General features: G+C 35.1%; 2 protein-coding genes and 2 long non-coding RNA genes across 5 annotated transcripts; 3 read left to right on the top strand and 1 right to left on the bottom strand.

Moving 5' to 3' along the window:
• Nucleotides 1-3,497: 3,497 nt before the first annotated feature.
• On the top strand, nt 3,498-12,538 carry LOC142986207 (uncharacterized). Its single transcript, XR_012960335.1, has 2 exons — nt 3,498-3,576; nt 12,403-12,538. It is a non-coding gene; the product is annotated as an uncharacterized LOC142986207 (long non-coding RNA).
• LOC142986656 (uncharacterized) lies at nt 5,639-10,903 on the top strand. 2 transcript variants are annotated; one of them, XM_076135209.1, is made up of 3 exons: nt 5,639-5,786; nt 6,126-6,203; nt 8,021-10,903. In XM_076135209.1, exon 3 carries the CDS (start codon nt 8,155-8,157, stop codon nt 9,751-9,753), a length of 1,599 nt encoding a protein of 532 aa, XP_075991324.1. In that variant the 5' UTR covers nt 5,639-5,786; nt 6,126-6,203; nt 8,021-8,154; the 3' UTR covers nt 9,754-10,903. The 2 variants fall into 2 exon arrangements, with proteins under 2 accessions (XP_075991324.1, XP_075991325.1); XM_076135210.1 differs by lacking the exons at nt 5,639-5,786; nt 6,126-6,203 and adding an exon at nt 7,593-7,655.
• Nucleotides 12,539-13,320: 782 nt separating the features above from the next.
• Nucleotides 13,321-17,648, top strand: LOC142986322 (uncharacterized). The gene is made up of 10 exons (XM_076134770.1): nt 13,321-13,557; nt 14,545-14,610; nt 14,721-14,798; nt 14,949-14,999; nt 15,079-15,141; nt 15,414-15,479; nt 15,816-15,899; nt 16,175-16,252; nt 16,393-16,467; nt 16,679-17,648. Exons 1-10 carry the CDS (start codon nt 13,553-13,555, stop codon nt 16,746-16,748), a joined length of 636 nt encoding a protein of 211 aa, XP_075990885.1. The 5' UTR covers nt 13,321-13,552; the 3' UTR covers nt 16,749-17,648.
• An 886-nt stretch (nt 17,649-18,534) lies between these two features.
• Nucleotides 18,535-20,336, bottom strand: LOC142986567 (uncharacterized). Its single transcript, XR_012960397.1, has 4 exons — nt 20,238-20,336; nt 19,945-20,145; nt 19,499-19,638; nt 18,535-19,186 (listed from the first exon to the last, which is right to left on the bottom strand). It is a non-coding gene; the product is annotated as an uncharacterized LOC142986567 (long non-coding RNA).
• Between the last annotated feature and the right edge of the window lie 49 nt (nt 20,337-20,385).

Consider the following 20,385-nt stretch of genomic DNA (forward strand, 5'->3'; position numbering starts at 1 on the left):
GCCTGTGCTAAGAGCGCAATTTTCTACAGTCTGAGACTTTTCAAATAACTTAAGGAAAATATCTTTAGTGATTTCACAAAAGATTTGCCGAAAGCTAGCAGGTTGTTGATAGTACCGACTGTAGAAAATTGCGCTACAGTTTCTGGAGTTATAGTTGTGCTAGGAAAAAGCTTGTTAAAAGTATGTTTTTTGGGCCTTTTTATGGTTGTCTGCGTTACACACGACCATGAATTCATAGAAATATACAAAGTGTGACAAGTTTTCTCATATATTTCAATTACTTTTTAGACGAAGAGATTTCAGTACCGTATGTATTTTTTATTACTTTCCTTAACTCCACCTTTTGGGGTCTTTGTAACTCGGAAAGCTTTCAACTTACTGTGGCAACGCAGCAATGACGAGTTGAAAAATCTTAGAAGGCTTCCTATCCCCCTTGCCGAAACAGTTGCGATAACAATCTGCAACCGAATAAAAACATAATTTTAACGAGATCTGGTCCATAATAAAATAGTTTTTATCTCATTATTTTTCTGGATTGTTGCCAACATTTTGATCTCTGGTCCGGGCGCATGCGCACAACAGAATGCCTTAATCAATATAGCTTTCTGTCACAGTGACATTTCGTAGCTTGAACTTCGTGCAGGATCGACAGCTATATTCACAGTAGTGTCAACTAAAAGGCCGAGAGACGACGTTTTACTAGCTCTGGCTTTCTTTCATTGTAAGATGACTTTCTCAAAGAAATGTTTTCTACGAATAACAATATCTGACGATGGTAACAGCCCTTTATGAGTATTCTTTTTCAGTTTAATTTCAGGTTTAATGAGAGAAGAAACCGTAATAAATTGTATAATACCATGACGTCATTTACACGTTTTGGAAAATATGAGTAAGGTGTCTGCTGGCGTAGAATCTGGTTCACTTTGTTATATTAGGTTTGCTGTGCGGTTGAATTACAAATGCAGGACTTAAAGCTGAGCTGGCGAAATTATTCGAATAAATTAGAAATATTACAAAACTAACAGCGATTATAACCCACCGTGTCCGTTAGTTTTTCAATATGTTATTAAATAATAAAAAAATGTATAATAAGTGACAATTAGTATAAGATTAATTTATTGGTTTTAACCAATAATCGTCCCAATGCTGGACAACGATCTCCTCACGGTATAAGGTAAGGCTCAGGCTTTGAGTCCAACGTGTCCAAGTGCAAGATAGGGATGTTGCCTGCTCTTAAAAATATTAGACTTAGAGAAAATCATTATCTGGTTGAAGTTCACTTCGTTTTGATTAGTAGGTACCTTAGAAAGTGTAAGTTGTCTATTTAGAAAGTATCACTTTCATCTACCTGCATAGAAGAAAACGTGTATTTAGTAGTTATTGCTTTCCTAGCAAGTTATTTTATCTAAGTAATATCCTAAATAAGAAATCTTCACAACGTAAGTATTTATAAAGGTGTAAAAAAATGGACCATTATATAAAAATCTTTGACGAAGAATAAACTAAAACCTTAAATATTAACTGCATCAAGGTTTGTTTTCTGCTAATATTATAAAATGTAAAGGTAATATAAGTATTTAGATATCATTTACGCAAGAACACTGTTAAACCTAGCCTAAAATAAGAGAAGGGATTGTGTACCTAACTAGCTAGTGTATGTGGTCTTCGTTTCTGCCTGTTTTCTGATAACTTCTTAAGACAAAGAAAATGTCAATTAGAGTAGATTGCAGATCGAAAATAATTATTGTTATCATTACGGGGATCTTTAAATCTGCAACGGTCACGTGCGCACCAGTCTTGTAGCTCGACTCTCTACCACTATCGACGATCGACATCAGGCTAGCTACCGAGAAAATTTGTATGAAATCTGATTAGCGCCTCTAGCGAGCAAGTATCACCGTCATGTTGCAGGGTGGCATATTCCGTCTATAGGGTAAAACCGTAAATTTGAAGTAATTATCGTTATAATCGTATCGCAGCGTTTGTACAACTGTAGCTAACATAGCTGACTTTATATCTACCTACCTACCTTTACCTACTTTTGCCGACAATTCTACAAACGTTGCAACTGGATTAAAACGAGTCTTATTTCAAATAGACGGCTAAACCGCATAGACGGAATATACCACCCTGATTATATAGTTTGTATAGTGGACATGGCAAAAGCAGACCACCTGAGCACATCGGAAATGCGTTACTCAACCTCAGCATACCAGCAAGTCAGCGAAGAAGGGGAGACAAAAGGTGCAATCGGGTGTGGTCAATAGTGACATGAATAGATAAGATCTCGAGGAATGTGATATCTAGGATAGTACGAAATGGAAAAAAAGCAGGAAGGCATAGCGGTTGGAACACATGTTTGTTTATCAAATGGGTTCAAATTCAAATGTATTAATGCACCGAATGTACCTATTAATTGCAACACATTTTTTAGTTTTTTGGCATGCAATATAAAATTAACACATGCATAACGTTATTCAATTACTTATATGTAAACTTTGATGGACTATCTATAGATCAAAAAAAGCTCGGTTATAGATTAAAAATATTTTTGTAACTCAATGCAAAACTTTTGAAATGTATCGTTATTGATTTTGGCAAAATATTGTTTATGGGGCAAAATATTATATAAGTGCCACCTGAAGAAATAACTCTAGCTTTGGAACAGATCTCTCATAATCTAGTTGAGATGCGGCCGGCTAATTTGAGTGATCCTTTATTTTAAAATATTTAGAGTGACTTGAATATAGCAATTTCGTGGATATAATCGGGTAAGGTAATGTTGAAAAACGGTCCTTCATGGCTCAGACAATTCCATGTTGAATATTGCACGATTTCCTTTTTTTGTGCTATGAAAACCGACGATATTTCTGAATTGAACTGATCTACGTTTGTATTTAAGTAATTGAAATATGAATTAACTTCACATTGTTTCAAAATGAAGCATACTCGTTTAAAAATACTGATTTATAGTTCACTAGCTGACCTGCGCAACTTCGCTTGCGTCCAATAAGATAGAATGGGTGAACTTTTTCCCCGTTTTTGTAACATTTTTTACTGGTACTCTGCTCCTTTTGGTCGTAGCGTGATGATATATAGCCTACTAGCTGACCCGCGCAACTTCGCTTGCGTCCAATAAGAGAGAATGAGTGAAATTTTCCCCCGTTTTTGTAACATTAATTACTGGTACTCTGCTCCTTTTGGTCGTAGCGCGATGATATATAGCCTATGTCCTTTCTCGGGTATCAAAATATCTCCATACCAAATTTCATGCAAATTGGTTCAGTAGTTTAGGCGTGATTGAGTAGCAGTCAGACAGACAGACAGACGGACAGACAGACAGAGTTACTTTCGCATTTATAATATTAGTATGGGTATCAAAATGTCTCCATACCAAATTTCATGCAAATTGGTTCAGTAGTTTAGGCGTGATTGAGTAGCAGACAGACAGACAGACAGAGTTACTTTCGCATTTATAATATTAGTATGGGTATCAAAATATCTCCATACCAAATTTCATGCAAATTGGTTCAGTAGTTTAGGCGTGATTGAGTAGCAGACAGACAGACAGACAGAGTTACTTTCGCATTTATAATATTATAAGTATGGATAAACGTCTTGTGATGTTAAGTAATGTTTCAGGTAATTGTTAGTGTCATAGCTTTGTGAATTATTAAATTGAATAATAAAGGACGTGTCATCTGCGAATAGGACACATTTAAAGTTTTCACTGCCAGTGGCAGCTTATGTGAAATAACAAGGGTCTTAGAATACTTCCTTGAAGGACACCGTTATAATTAGTTCAAAGTCAAATCTTCCAATGTGTTATTAATTAAATTGAAATATCCTTAATTGTTATCAATGATGAACCTACTGATATATAATAGAAAGCATTTTTTGGGCCCCTGCCGTATCCTTCCACATTTTGCTATGTGTGTAGATTTATTATGTAGATTTTTAAAGCCGTGCGCTTCCAAATTCATACCAATTTATTAATACGAGTGAAAGTATTTAAAATCAATGCTTTATTGATTTGTTGGATACAAAGGTCAAAGTGCATAGTAACGAATTCATTATTATAGAATTAATCCAGAACTTTCTTTGAGTTTCAGTTCAGGAGATAGGCAGAGGTAAAACCATAGACTAAAGAAATATCAGGTCAAAATCGGCAATGTCCGTCGCCCTTCGGAAATCAGTCGGGCTATCCCGAAGGGTGGCGAAAATTCCCGAAGCGGCCATTTGCTGTATTATTACTAATTTTGGGGTGGGTGCATTCTGAGCATGCGCACCTGGAGGCGATAGGAATGTGCAACACTGCTCTGAAAACGATACGTTTTTTTTACTAGTTTACGCCTGCGGCTCTGCCCGCGGGAAAAAGCAACTCAGGTACACCAGGAAACCTATAATTGGTATATTTTTCCAAATGGTTTCCATATAAAAGGAGGAAATATATATATATAGCACACTTTCTCATACAATTTGTTAGGTAGACGGTTGTCCAAACAATTTAGGCATCTGGTTTGGACTGTTGAAGACACGATCGTACCCTAAAACTTAAATTACAAGTCACCGTTCGGGAGATATCGCAGTTTAAAGTTTTTGTACTAGAGCGGGCGAACTGAATTAGCGATTTCCATATAATTACTAAAAGTTTTAAAGTGTATAAGGTACATAATTTCATAGGGTTCAAGGAGTTTTCAGGGAAAGCTGTAAGCAATTTTTAAGTCTTCAAAGCATCATACCTCTCGTAATGACAGCAGTCTACTCCAGATGTCATTATCATTCAGACAACCTTCTGCCTAACGTCCTTTAGGTATTATTTTTAGTTTTTTTTTATATTACTCCATTTGCACTGAATAAAGGCTAAACCTTGTCACACTTTCTAACTAATTTAGCCACAGTCACCAATTTCTAATCCCCGAGCAACAAAAACGACAATTTTTAGCTTCTAGTTTCAGATTTCAGAGTAAGTATAAAAATAGTATCATCTCGGTGAGTAGGTACGAAGTAAAAAGTAAGTATCTTTTTGGAAATAAGGAAAAAACAAGTGCCGTTTTCGTTTTCTGAAAATCATGAATGTGCCTAACCATTATTAAGACGAAGGCATGACAATATTTCAACTCAAAAGTAACTCCTTCTGCTGCTATTACCGCTGGCCCAATTTTTAACATAACGTTTAAATATTGGGTCACGGAGACCCACGGTCGTATCTAGATACAAAAGACAGTCCATTATAAATTTAACTGGAGGACAACGGAAGCAGTGACGGCAGCACAGTAAGTGGCGCGTTAAAATGCATACAATTGTATGTATTGGAGCAATCTCGATGAAAACTCTCAGGCAACGATATGCGTATCTCAGGCATGCAAGGTTTCGTCACGATGTCTTCCTTCATTGATGAACCAAGCTATATCGCAACATTTCTGATCTATTACTTTGAAAAATCATAAGCTAAATAATTATTGCCTTGATTTTAATTCCTTACCAACGTGTGTAAGAAGACAAGGTTTCAATGCCTTATACATACATTTCATTATGAAAAGTAAAAACGTTACCCGTGGACGTAATAAATCACGCAGCAACACTCAGGTATATAAATGAATAATTTATCGATAAACTACGGCCAACACTAGGCGTGCGAACGAGACATACAACATAAGTCATTCGCGCACAGACTCCGATATTATCGGCAGCATCAGTAACATTTTTAACCGTTTATCCTAATAATCTGTACTAATATACTTGAAAAACAATCATGGAACCCCTCGGAGACGTTTTGGAAGGAGGTAATGAATTATTATCTATAATAATTATTGCATGATTTTCACAATAAAAGTGATCTATTCTTCATTTATTTGTCTTTCTGAAGGTACAATTTTGTGATGCGCAATAGGTTTTTCGCAATATGCGCAATTTGTTCAATAACTATTTACTTTCTCAAAACATTTTATATAAGTGTTAGTTTGTTCAATTGTTTACATCGCTCACTGTCAAATATCAAATTGGCGAGACTGGTAGGGTTCTGGTTGGCCTTAGCTTTGACCTAATTACCTATATTATGCAGGTAGGAAAAAGATTGACCATGTACCTCTACGGTTACCGAATAATTGCCATTGTTGTTACAGATCTTGGGCCTTCGCACTACGTCGAACCACCAGATTCACCGTTTGGGCGCCCAGAGGTCACTGGGCGTACAGAAGCTGGTAACTATCAGACCAAAATATTATTATTAGATAGAGTTTAGTCTGGGATGAATACTTCAGCTTCATCCATAATGTTCTAGTCTAGAAAACTTAATTGTTGTTCTCAGGATGATAGCCCAGGGGCACTTATAGCTAGTCATGCTTACCGGTAAACGTGGGTTAAGTAACGTTTGCGTCGATAGGTAACCGCATATTTAAGCTAAGCTTTCTACTCTTCGGAGTGCATAAAAAAGGTCTATGTAATCTATGTTACTAGTAAAGCCATGTTAACTTAACACTAGATTGACCACAAACCATACGATGAATACTGGGAATGATAGATTTTAATAAGTAGGTATTCCTAGAAGGATTTACGCCATTTTTTTTCCGGCTTCGTTACAGGAAGGGGTTGCCCGTGTATTTAATTGTATTTATGTATACGCTTTTATGTCCGCAATTATCTCTAAAAGTAATATTACAGTGCAACGATTTAACGAAATAACGATATAACGATACACATGATATCAAGCAGGCTGAAGCAGGGTTGACTAAAATGTAGTTTTTGAATGAATTCAAAATTATGAAGTAATTACTTATTTATCAATGTCTTTTCCGCCCTAAAAAGGATATAGCTATTAATTCTTCTATATTTTTTTGTACGTTATGGATGTTTATACGATATTGCATGTCTTTTTACCCACGACAAAACGGAAACAGACAGTTTGTTAGTTTGCGGGTGTTTGTGACCGATTTCAATGCGGTTTTAAATTATAGGTTTTGTTTTAATTGGTGCACGTTCATATCAAACATAAATGTAAATAAGCATAGCAATAAAATGTAATAAATGATTTACATTACCTCTACGGGCAAAAGGCGTGATATTTAACATTTTTCATTTATCTTCAAGTTATTTATTGACAGTTGGGGACAAAATGAAACTATCTGTAGAGCAGTTTTTGAGAAATCCTTAAAAATACGTAACATAGTCTACATTAATGCTATAAAGTCGGCCTTAATGAGGTTTATACATTTTAAAGGGTGATTTTATAGTCAGTTAAATATTTTGGCTCTGTATAATAAATTGTACTTATGGATTTTATTGTAATAATAATGTGTAGTAATAATGTATAATATGTTTGACAATAACTTGTATGGACTGATTTCGTCCTTACATTATCCTAGCCGAAGAGATTTTATATAATGCTACTTACCTGCCAAGGAAAAACAATAGATTCATTTGTGGACAAACAGTAAAATAGGAAGATGCTTATACAAAATTTGTCAAGTACAAACGTACAGTACCTACCTACCTATTTCACTTGAAATTAATGAATTTGAATTTAAACGAACTTTTAGTCATTGAGTTTATAGACTGATATACTTAATAATAAAATGTAATAAATGATTGAACTGAAGATACGGATAGTAATTACTCAGAATTGTATCTGGAATACACGCCAGCTACCCGAACAGGTAACTTTATCGCCTTTTTTATCTGTTCATGATATCACTAATCGATCATCTTAAGATGCTCTCTGACAATTTTCAATACTTTATATTTGACCATAACATGTTTTATGCATATGAATCTTACAGGGTGTAGGATTTGGTATTACATTTGGAAGAGAAATCCTTTATTGTTTTACTACGAACAAAAATTAGGCACGGACTGACTAGAGGCTGACTAGATCAAAAAAACCTTTGTAATAACTGTTATTGCGACGCTACTTTACATATATTAGTGTAAGGGTGCACTGCATTAATGTAAACAGAGTACTATGAGTTGGTTGCTGGCGTAGCTTCACTTTTACTATATAAGACTGTTTATGTTGTTTCAGATCGCCCACATAGCAACCGTCACCGCCCATAACCGTCACTCGCCACAAGACACCAGCGCGTACCGTCCACCCCTGACCTGTCACAAGAAATAAAAGAGGAGCCCCTGTCACGAACCCTTTCTCGATATATAAAAATGGAGTCGCTCTCCCCTGTATATTTATCCCCCAGCGAACTTCCCACAGGCATAGAAGATGATTCAGACACGGACACCCAAAATCAAAATCAAAATCAAGACACCCCTGAGGATATCCAACGCACAGAAGAGGATTCAGGCTCGACCACTTCCGAGGAATCAGATTCAACCTCTTCCGAGGGTACAGATTCCACCTGCTCGTACCACACTGAAGAGGATTCCGAATTTCGAGACACCGAAGGGTCTTACGCAGCATTACCCAGTCCTGGCCTTTGTCTACGCTTCATGGAGGAACATGCATCCTCCAGTCCCGAGGTTCCTCAAGAAATCGAAGGAGAGCGGTTATCACCCACTCCTGGCCCTTCTCGAGTCGTCATAGAAGAGCATCGTACGACTGCTGCCGAAACTTCTCAACGTAGACCTTCAGGGCCTATCATAACAAACGTAACCACTCCCCCACCCCGACCTTCACGGCCTCATAATATAATCCATGATGTGGAATCCTCTCCACCCAGACCTTTCTTACCAATTATTCACGACTTGGAAACCCCGCCACCTGAAGCGTGGCGACAACCTTATCCTAGTATAGATTCCTACCCACCCAGACCTTTAAGACCCACCATTCACGAAATGGAAACCCCGCCTACGGGTTCGTGGCTCCAACCTTATTCTGAGTTAAATACACACCTGCCCAGACCACCACAACTCACTTTTAACGGCGTAATGGAACGTTTACCTGAATCTTCGGGATTTTTTGTTTTTTTATCGCCGCATTACGAAAATATCTCCCCGCCACCTCAACCTTTACAACCTTTTTTTAATGTAACCTTATGTCCTGTAACTGGACTTCCACAGTCTAATCAATTTGGACATATGGCCCCATCAACTGAAGCTCAACCAGCTTATAATAATTTACTCAATAACTTCCATCTACTAATACCTCCACCCCCTCCACCCCCTCCACCGCCTCCACCGCCTCCCCCGCCTCCACCGCCTCCACCGCCTCCACCGCCTCCACCGCCTCCACCGCCTCCTCCCCCTCCTCCACTTCCACCAGTTCCTCACTTAGATGATAACATCCTCCGACGCAAACCGTCTACAGCAGCTCCACCACGTCTAGCACCGCCACGCCTACCATCAGATCCCCTAGTTCCTTCAGATCCGCCGCCAATAGTTAGCTTCCACGTACCTGAAACTTTACGACATCCTCCATTATATAATACCGTGCCCCCAGCTGGACCTTCACGACGGTTCCAAAATAACTCATCTCCATCCGGGCCTCCAGCGCCCAAAAAAATGAAACACACGGTGAACTCATGTGAGCTGGATGTCCAGCTGAGTCAAGTGTCTCCTCAATCTTCAGTTATCGCTTTAAGTCCCGAACCTGTACCGGTGATAACAATTTCAGATGACTCCTCTTCTATTATTTCGGTAACAGACCATGATTCTCCACTACGGCCACAGCGGTCGCCATCTCCTACTACACAACAGGAGATCGAGGCCCCTCGACCCCCCTCCCCAAGGTCAACTCCTCAATTCATCCAAAACCGACCACCATCTGAAACACATACTTGTCCAACTTGTAAAAGGACATGGTAGTAGGTTAAATTTGTATATATTTCTATATTGAATTAATTAATTTTTAAGGGCTGGTTGTCTTGTGCCATGACTAATATAATCTAGGTAATATTATGTCTACTCTACAGAAATAAAGTCAATAAAGGATAGTTGTCACTAGGAGAGAAAAAAGACTAAACGGAGAAATACTATTCTCGGAGACTGACAGAAAATGGAAATGGTTACTAATTGACATAACCGAATGCGTGGAAACATCCGGAAGCATAGTCTCTTCAACCGCAGTGAGCGGCACAAACAAATAAATGGCTATAATTATTGATAAGTGTTAGTCAGGGTGAAAAAAAAGGCCAATAGAGCCTTTAATTAAATATCACTTCATGGCCCATCCTTTTTTGACATTATGCATAGTATAGCATAGTAAGAACGTAAAAGTCTATTACTTTAAGTCTTTTTATACTTATATCTTCTCATAACAAAATCAATTATATATTATATAAAGATTATTGTCAAAAAATGTTAACTAATAAGTATCTTTGAATATATTCAAACATAAAAAAATTCTGTACACAGATATCGAAGAAATGCAAAGTGTCCAACACGTACTAGGACAGCGTGGTAGAGTCAAGGCCTAAGGCCTCTTACTACAGTGCGAGACCCGCGTCCAAAAAAAATAATAATGAAAATATAAGAATTTTATAAATATAAACACATTTGAACGTGTGCCTTTGCAACAATATATATTATATATTTTTTAAAAGTAACAAGGGTACCTATATTTTTTTGTAGATATAGGTATGTAACTAAAATCCGTATCATGTAACTTTAAAATTCAACACAGGTCTTTTACATCGAGTAATAAAAACGTTTTAGTGATATTTAAATTTTCATAGCGTTAGGTCTTGTGTTACATAGTAGAACTATATTTGTATTCTTACTTGTTTAGCAAAATGTCTTGTTAAGAATGTTTAGTGTAGGTATGTAGCTGTAAGATAAAATCAGGAATTATAAATATAAATGTTAGAATTTAATTAAAATTGAGCACAATTTACTTCATATCGAAGTCTCGTGCCATTTCACTTTTGTAAAAAGAGAAGCTATACAAAATACTAAAACGACCTCGTTGTCTTTCGTTGAAATAGCTCTTTATTTGTTCTGAAGTAAATATTTTTGTCATGAGAAAGCTTGGTTTTTATTAAATACTAATCCTCCCAACAATTACAAAAAAAAACTGAGAATATAATTATTGAGAAATAAAAATATTGTATAAATCAGTAATAAGAGTAATAGAAATCAATTACGATTTTTTTCTAACAACCAGGTAGGTACCTATAAGTTACGACAATAATTATATTAGGTAAGTACTCTATTTTTTAATGTGTGTTATTAGCTGACAAAAACATGATAGCATTATTATAGGTAGGTGCATTTAATAAATAAGCTTCCTTCTTCTAATCTTACCTACTCTCAAAACAAATTCTTATTTCATCCTTGGTGCCTGGCATTCAGTACGAGAAGAATAAGCTGGCAGTGCCTCAGAGATAGATTATAATATAATATATTATGTAGTTTAGTGTTCTATCAGTGAAAATCTGCATCTATCTCTAATATTATTACATAGTAGGTGCACTTAGGTAAAGTTCAGATATTTACTTTGTAAAACTCATTCATAAGTATCATGATAAAAAATAAAAAAGTTCACTCGGCGCACCTGTCGGTTAGTCTATCTGTCCGGTCGCGATAAACTATTTATATTTATGTAGTTGATATGTATGCATATTTATTATTTTTTATGGGTACCTAGGTATATGTTAATATAATTATTTTTTACACTCATATTGTCTACATCTTTTATTATTTATTTGCACACCCTTTCTCATTTCAATCTCTTTCCTCTTATAAACACCTTCACAACAATCTTTGCATCACCCTAAGATAGACTGGGAGAAAATGCCCCTGGCATTAAGTCCGCCTTTATACAGCTCTGTATATAAAGTTTAAAATAAATAAATAAACTCAAAATCGACTGAACGGATTTTAATGAAATATCGCTAATAGAAAGAGCGATTCCGAAGACGTCTGTAGTGTATGTAAGAATAATTTGTTAGCTTTGTGCAAAATCCATACTAATATTATAAATGTGAAAGTAACTGTCTGCCTGTCTGTCTGCTACTCAATCACGTCCAAACTACTGAACCAATTTGCATGAAATTTGGTATGGAGATATTTTGATACCCGAGAAAGGACATAGGCTACTTTTTACCCCGGGAAAATGACGCATTTCCCGGGAAAATTCAGAAAATTCAACGAAGTCGAAAAATCAATATTATAATGACACTAGCTGACCCGCGCGCAACTTCGCTTGCATCACATAAGAGAGAATGGGTCAGAATTTTCCACGTTTTTGTAACACTTTTTACTGTTACTCTGCTCCTATTGGTCGGTCGTAGCGTGGTGATACAAAATATGCTTTTTTTTCACGAAAAATAGTCTAAAAATTATTTATATCGTTTTTGTTAATTCATTCGCGACTTCGTTCGCCACCTGAATTTTCCCGGGAAATACGTCATTTTCCCGGGGTAAAAAGTAGCCTATGTCCTTTCTCAAGTATCAAAATATCTCCATACCAAATTTCATGCAAATTGGTTCAGCAGTTTAGGCGTGATTGAGTAGCAGACAGACAGACAGAGTTACTTTCGCATTTATAATATTAGTATGGATTGAATTAACAAAATTCCGTTGCCATGGCAACTGTTTTAATGGCGGATATGTCTTAGCGCGACTTCGTTATACTAAGAGATATAAATAATTTTGAGAATAATTTTTGTGAAAAAAAAGCATATTTTATAACATCACGCTACGACCAATAGGAGCAGAGTAGGTAACAGTAAAAAGTATTACAAAAATATGGAAAATTCTGACCCATTCTCTCTTATGTGACGCAAGCGAAGTTGCGCGGGTCAGCTAGTATGATATACAAGCCAAAGCTGGTGCGAGCCGCTAGTAGAATTTTGTAATAACGACGGTAGGTAGGTACCTAGAATTACCCAATTTCTTGAATAGACAGAGTGCTTTACGTTTAAAAAAATGTTTATACCTACTTATTGAGCATGTCTTTAGTTTTTTAGCAGATAGGTACCTACCTACTGAAAAATAAGGATTGATTTATTCAAACACTGTTACTCTCACCATGTCCGAGAATGGTAGGTATAAGTAAGTATTTATAAGGCCGAAAGTTTATTTCTGTTTATCATACTTTCACGACAAAACAGCAGAACCGATTTTGACTAAATTTAGCATGGAGATATTTGAAAACTATAGGTCACAATTAGGCTTCTTTATCAAAAACATGAATCTATAAAGATATCTTATTTTACCGACTGAAAACTTGGACGAGTGCGGGTCACCTAACTGCTAATAATTTGATCTACGATATTTTTGTCTTTTTGAAAGCTTTTATTAGAGCTAAACGTCTTACAATCTTCATGAAAGAACAACGATACTTGGGCGTGGCCCGATTTACAGTAACTTACCATTTACTGCACCGCACATCACTATTTAGGAAATACATAACATGGCAACCCAGTCAACCCAGTGACAATTTATTTTTAAAAGTTTCCGATGTAAGATTATTTTAATTAACTAACAATAGGTTGATTTATTCTGAAATTGTTGTTCATTGAAGTCACTTATTTCGTTTTAGTGAATATATGTGCCAAACACTTTTTACCAATAACAATAATCTGTAGGGACTACTGCGCGACTAGAAAAGTCGCCGGAAAATCAGCGAAATATAAAGAAAATTACGCGTTGGACGTTAGCTATGTAGTAAGTACTACTGTATAAATTTTAAATAAATAAAAGTAGCTATTCTGAGCGCACTAGTTATTGTAATTTTGCGATGGTTTGCAAATGGTACAAAGAAAAAATAATATACCTACCTTGTTATCTATATTTAATTTTAGTGCTAATGCGATAGTCTGACTGTATGTTTGTTACTTTATCACAGCTGAACCACTGAACCGATTTTGATTAAGTTTTTGCATGCAGTTATTTGTTGGAGATCTGATCAAAAACAGGTAGGTATCTATGCTACTTAAAATTACTTACGAATTTAATTCTAAAGAAGTAAGCGATGGTCTTCTTATGTATGCAAGCGCAGCTGTGCATGTCATGTAAAAATGGTTTGGTAATTCATAATATTATGTTAGAGACAGCAGGTGACAACAAAGATGATTGCTGATTTAGAACCAGTTTCAGCTTATATATAACTATCAGATAACTTATAAACAACTGTAACAACTGTCATAAATCTATAATCTCTGTTGTATAGACTATCGGGTACTTACCCGGTGGATATGAATCTGTACCGTAATAGCCTTGTTTATTAAAATCTGGCCTTAATATCGTAATTGAGCTTAAATGAACTGAATTTGTTAAATTTTGCAAAGAATCACAATAAAAATTTAAGATTTTTTTCATTTAGGTCATGTACACCCATTTATGATGGTCAAAAATACAGAAGGTGAATTCTCCATAATTTCGGAAAGTAAGGCCATTTTAATTAAGGAGCTAGCACAAATATTAAACACATTTAGGTATCTACTTATTAGAAAAACAATAGTATATTTTGAAATAAATACTATAATTACCTATATAGCTAACTGCGGCACCAGATGTTAATCATGTTGGTGTTCCACAGGTCATGCACCTTTATTTCCACATCTGTATGTTGATACAGGGTGTGATATAGTAAATACATGTTATTATTAATTTATTGTTATTTAATTTATCATGCATATTTTTTTGTTTCAGTGATCAGGATACAGGGATGTTAATTGCTGTAAGGCGGCCAGCTCGCCCTATTTCTTTTGAAGAAAGGTATATAACATTGTTTATAGGTTTATATTGAATGTGCTTTCTTCATCACACATGAACATTTTAATACCGATATCAATTTCCTCATTAATATACCAATACTATTTTTTCAGAAATGAACAAACTACAAATGGTGCTGTCTCACGGCCAAGATATGAAAAGGAAGGATCTCCACAGCCTTACAGGAAAAGGTATGATTATTGTTATATTTAAGTTTCTAAACCAACTTTGTTGTAGTTATTGTTATAAACCTTACATCTGAATCACCAATAATTTATTATAATTGGTTACTTGTACTATCATAAGCATACCTACTTAGTTTTGATTTTATTTTGTTTCAGGCATGGAGAAACCATATTCAAAAGGCCATATTCTTCTTCATCTAAGAAAACGTATAAATATATTGATGTTTTTTTTGTTGTATTATTTTACTGTTACTATTTTAATATCTGGCATATTTTTTGTTTTCAGCTATTACAGAGATACGTCAACGTGTACTTCTTTAGATGTCAAAGAACACCAAAACAAAGTTATGTATGTAGGGTTTATAATAATCTTTAAAAGAGTACATGCACAAAAGTAGTAACACATTATCATACATTGATGCTTATGTAATGGTACCTTCTTTTGTATTGTAATTTATATACCAACTGATATTGTGTCTGCGAGTTGCAATTGCACAGCTCACTGGACCAATTTTGTTGAAATTTTCATCCACAAAGTAAAAATCCAAGATCCTACATAAGCTACTTGTTTTATACAATTATTATTTATTACAATTAATAGTACACATTTTTCTATTTCAGCAACCCATACACAGGAGAACTAATTGGTGTGAGACGGCCAGTTCCTACATGTGACTTAGACCAAATGTACTGTGTATAATTTTTTTGTATTCCGCACACTTAAAATTATTGTCTCAAACCAAGCTTTACATGAATGTGTTAATTTGGATTACTTTTGATGACAATATAATAATTTGGCATCGTCGACGTGATTTGATGATGTAGCCAGTAGGCTTTGGAACTCCGCAATGGAGCTACATATCCAAAATTTTTAAACAACTAATTTATTGTCATAGACATTCATGTGTATATGTTTGAATTTCAAACTGATCAGCTTCTGTAACTTGCTGCCTAGTGCCTAATATTTATTTCCTATATAATTAATATTATATCTTTATAAACCTTTATCATTTTTTCTTCCAGTATACAAAAAGTGGCTGTGGTGCGCCCTTACAGGTCTTCAAAGCCAGTCGCATATCATAAACGGGGACGCACAGTTAGGATAAGGTATATTATGTTATATTTTCTTTAAAAAGGAACTCTTACATAGTTAGAAATAAAGAGGTTTCCCGGTTTCACCCCTTTTGGGCAAGTCTCAGAGAGGTTAAAGCATTGAAATAAAACAGTTCTTTTTATACATTTGTTGTCATGTTATCCAGCAAATAGCCTATCTAAACATTAATGCATAATGCAACTGTGAACCTTGCCATTAGAATTTCTATTTAATTTTACATTCATTAGTATTACATTTATTTATAACTATTAAAGATTTTTGGTTTTAGGTATGGGGATAGCATAATTCAACCAGTAGTAGCCCACAGAAATCCAGATAATCCAATGCCTGTGCCTTATTACAATAGGTATGTAATAATACTATCTAAATATAGATATCTTTATATTAACTTCCTTTACAATAACACTTCAGTCATAAAAAGCTTTTTACTATTTATTTTATTAAGTATATATTTTTTTCAAATTACTTACACATTATTTGTTTCAGAATTCAGGAATCTGAAGAGGTTCAACGGTCACGAATTCTAAATCGAGAAAGGCCCCCAAATACTATTAAGATTAGGTAAAGCTTAATTTTATTGAAGCATTTTATCAAATACTTTTAATATAAGGGCTAGTTTCACGGCTTATGCTAGGAATAATCACGTTATAAGCTAAACGACACTTATTTAAATGTAGAATCAGTTTTAAGAAGAATTTTTATTTTATATATAAAATTTTAATCATTGGAGCTTTTACTTGCATACTATATTTTAACAAATAATCTGTTTCAGGTATGGAGATAATCTAAACTTGCTACGGAACCCGAGTCCTCCCATAGATTTCAGATTCTATCGACCATAAGGACCAGGCCAACTGGCGTTCTGTGGCCTCTGCCTACTATTAAGAAGCCGTGATTGTATTTATGTATGTATTCTATCAATAATTTTCTGCAGAGGTCTTTTCATTGATATTATTATGCGTACTCATTAGTTATGATATTTCTTCCATATGTTTGTGTGTGAATAAAACAAGGGGATGTTGGTCGTACCGAGTAGCGTTATCTGGTCTCTTCCTACTACTATGAGTAAAAGGTGTGATTTATACTTGTATGTATGTAGGTACATAATAATATGTATTTGTTACCATTTATTGAAGTATATTTTTTTGTATCAGCAAGAAGTTTTAACTTTTGGGCTATTCCCATTAGTTTCGATAAGTTGAATAGGAATTAATATTTACAATAGGAGTTTATATATAGAATAGGAATTTTTATATAGAATAGGAAATTATTAGTGTTCTTAAAAACATTGGCTTTGTTATGAAATTGAAGTCTTATATTAAATTAGGATTAGATTTGTAGGTACGTTTAAAATAGTCCCTCAAACCATTTGTATGTAATCCATATAAAGGCATTTGGTCTGTGCGGGAAGTGAAAACCGCCTATTTAAATTTAATATATATAGCTAAGGGCCAATGTAATAGTTTATTATTAAGTTTTAGTTAATATATCTGAGTATTATTACTTGTTAGAAATATATTTAGCTGACACTTTTATCGATTGAAAATGTTCTATTTCACTTGTCCACAAGCTGTAAAACAGATTAAGTGTTTTAATATATTATGTCATTTTTAGATGAAGTTTTATAAGTACAGCACAAAAGAATTTAGGTTAAGGTTATACCAAAAATCTATAGATTATTATGTAGCCATTAGTGTATGTTTAGATTAAGATTAATATGCAACTATATCAATTTTAATAAATTAATCAACATAATAATTATGATTTTAATTTGTCATGTAACATACCTTCTTCCTGCAGTTGGTTAGTTTGGTTTCTAATAAGAAAGCCAACAACCAGTTTCTGTTTTTATCCCTTGAGTATCCATAAAAGGTATAGGTAAGGATGAGCTAATACTACCTGCAGTGTAAGTTCAGCTAAGGTTTTGGGATTTGGGAAACCAGGCCAAAGGTCTCAACTCTCAAGACGATGTTTAAATCAAAAATCATATTCCCAGTAGACGCCGGTGAAAAAGACGTGTGACTACAGCTTTGGGACAAAGGTAACGATTGACGGTGACAGTTGAGACGTTTTAAAGCGTCAACGCTGCGACACCCAAACCTAGGTTTTCTTGTACTATTTCAATATACTTCAGGTTTATCATTTTATTTCATTTAGCGCTGTACGAGCTCCTAGGTAACTTTGTATTTCATTTTGTTACGTTGGCGCCCAACGTGGGGCCGGGCCACAAACCTAGCTTTACCACCTGCCCACAGCCAGCTTTAGCGTGCCGTCAGCATCCACCCGAATATGACAAAGAAGAAATCAGTAAATACTACGATACAAAATAATTTGGCAGTCCCAGTAGGTACAAGTTGGTCAATAGCAGCTATTCGTACAGCCAACACCAAGTTATCTACAAGAGATTCCACCAAGGAAAAAGGACCATGAAGCGGGAACTGGGAGTCAACAGAATAACTGAAAATGTGTTATTTTATAACATTTATTCATTTCGCGAGCTGCTTTACAAGAGTGTATCGAAAGTACGAAAAGACCAAAAAAAAGTATTAGCAGATCGCACAAGAATATGGTCATATACTTGTGCGATCTGCTAATACTTTTTTTAACCATACAATATTATCTAACCAAAACGTTAAGGATGTCAAATTTATTTCTCCCAATATGGCAATACAAAGTTTTCCTTAAATCTAAAGAAAAATGTCGTAGGTTTAAACAATGTTTTAAAATGTTTCTGAGAGAGACTCATACCTGCAGTTCATTATACCCATATTTACATATCTCCACAAAAATTACTAGAAGTCTTACTACGTAAGTATTCCAGAAACTATATGCATTACAACATAATACAACAATTCTACTACAATACAACTCTGCTAACCCCTGGTTTCTGATGTACATTTAGCAGTAGTTTATCTATTCAATAGTGCCTAAGCTCATATAAACATAACTGTTTGAATAGATAAACTATCGCTAAGTGAGCCTCAGGAACTAGGCACAAGTCTCATAATAAGTCAATTTAATACAAACTGATCTACTTATTGCTAAACTATAAATTTACAGAAATTGGCTCTGAGCCTAAGATTGTAAGACTACCATACACTAATGACAGTTACAAAATGTTTTAACTGTTGTCTTACATATGTAATGAATGAGGTTCTTCATAATATAACATGAGGAACAATTTGGTGTCAGCTCTGGTTCTTGAAAGGTCTTCAAGGAACTCCAGTCAGGTGTTAGTATTTGAGCCAGTATCGGAGACAACTTGAGCGAACACAGTTATCTGCAAAAATTATCATAAGACATTTTACTGATAGGTAGCATGATTATTTATATTTTTACCTTTAGAGAAAATTCAAAATTCAATGTATAATTAAAAATCAAGCTCTGGGAAACTTTGTTGAGGAAGAAAGGAAATATGCAGAGTGCAGTTAAAAATAAATATATTGAAAATTTACCAAACTGTGATAAACTTATCACACACACATCACACATTCTGATTCAGAAGAGAGAAAAAAATATGTGACAACAGTGGAGGGATTCTGTTACCAAAGAACTTGCAAATTCAGATACAAAAAGTTAAAATCTCACTTACCAGACACAATTGAGGGTAATAATGATGATACATGTTTTGATGTCATTGTTTCTAGTTGATACACCATTCCAGGCTCCTTTTTCTCCTATTAAATCTTAAATATAAAAATCTCTATCTGTACGATGCTGTTAGCAGTAATCCTGGAACATAATAATACCAAACTTTATAAATTGTTTACTTACATTAATGAGTGATCTGAGTTTGGTTAATCTCTAACAGCGAATACTATCAGAAATGTTTTAAGGCTTGCTACATTAATAACAGTTTGTTCTCCTCTGCACCATACAACAATTAGGTTTTTAGTTAAAGATTGAGTTTTAGGGAACTTGTAATTGTAACCACAAATTTCAAATAAAATAAGCTACCTGAAACTTATTTCTGAGCTGGGAAATCGTTTTATAAGTCAGAAATATACACAATACAAGCGTTAGAGGCAGATACTTTACCTATTTCAAGTGAGCGATGGTCGTCACCGCTTACTGGCAACAGCTTGACATCAAGCGTGATCTTCACCGCCGTTATCGGTCGCTCCACTCGGAGCTAATCTATCGGCTTTGCTATCGGTTCCGGGCACAGCCTGCAGCCATGTCAAAGGCCCTGCGCAATATTTGACCTTTCTTTATCTTTACCTTGCTCGAACATGCTCTCTGTTTGCATAACAAATGGATCAGCAAAAACACAGGTTGTTGATTATAGAAGGTACCTACTGTAAAAATGAACTTAAGCTGCTGCTTCTTACCCGTTATAATTTATATTAATATTAACGCACACACTGCTCGCGACTCCACTTTTAGATTCCCGCCATTTTACTTGTCAACAAAAAATAAACAGATGCCTAGGCTTTGCTGCTGCCAGCCTGTATTATTTCATTGTGCGAGTAGGCATTT

The sequence above is a fragment of the Anticarsia gemmatalis genome, chromosome Z (assembly GCF_050436995.1).
Source record: "Anticarsia gemmatalis isolate Benzon Research Colony breed Stoneville strain chromosome Z, ilAntGemm2 primary, whole genome shotgun sequence".
Classification (NCBI taxonomy): Eukaryota; Metazoa; Arthropoda; class Insecta; order Lepidoptera; family Erebidae; genus Anticarsia; species Anticarsia gemmatalis.

Bases quoted from the DNA above. Each gene is read 5' to 3' on its own strand.
- LOC142986656 (XM_076135209.1), top strand. From the start codon at position 8,155: ATGGAGTCGCTCTCCCCTGTATATTTATCCCCCAGCGAACTTCCCACA.
- LOC142986322 (XM_076134770.1), top strand. The intron at 15,000-15,078 runs GTATAAATATAT...TTTTGTTTTCAG, and splicing joins TCTTCTTCATCTAAGAAAAC to CTATTACAGAGATACGTCAA. The intron at 16,468-16,678 runs GTAAAGCTTAAT...AATCTGTTTCAG, and splicing joins CCAAATACTATTAAGATTAG to GTATGGAGATAATCTAAACT.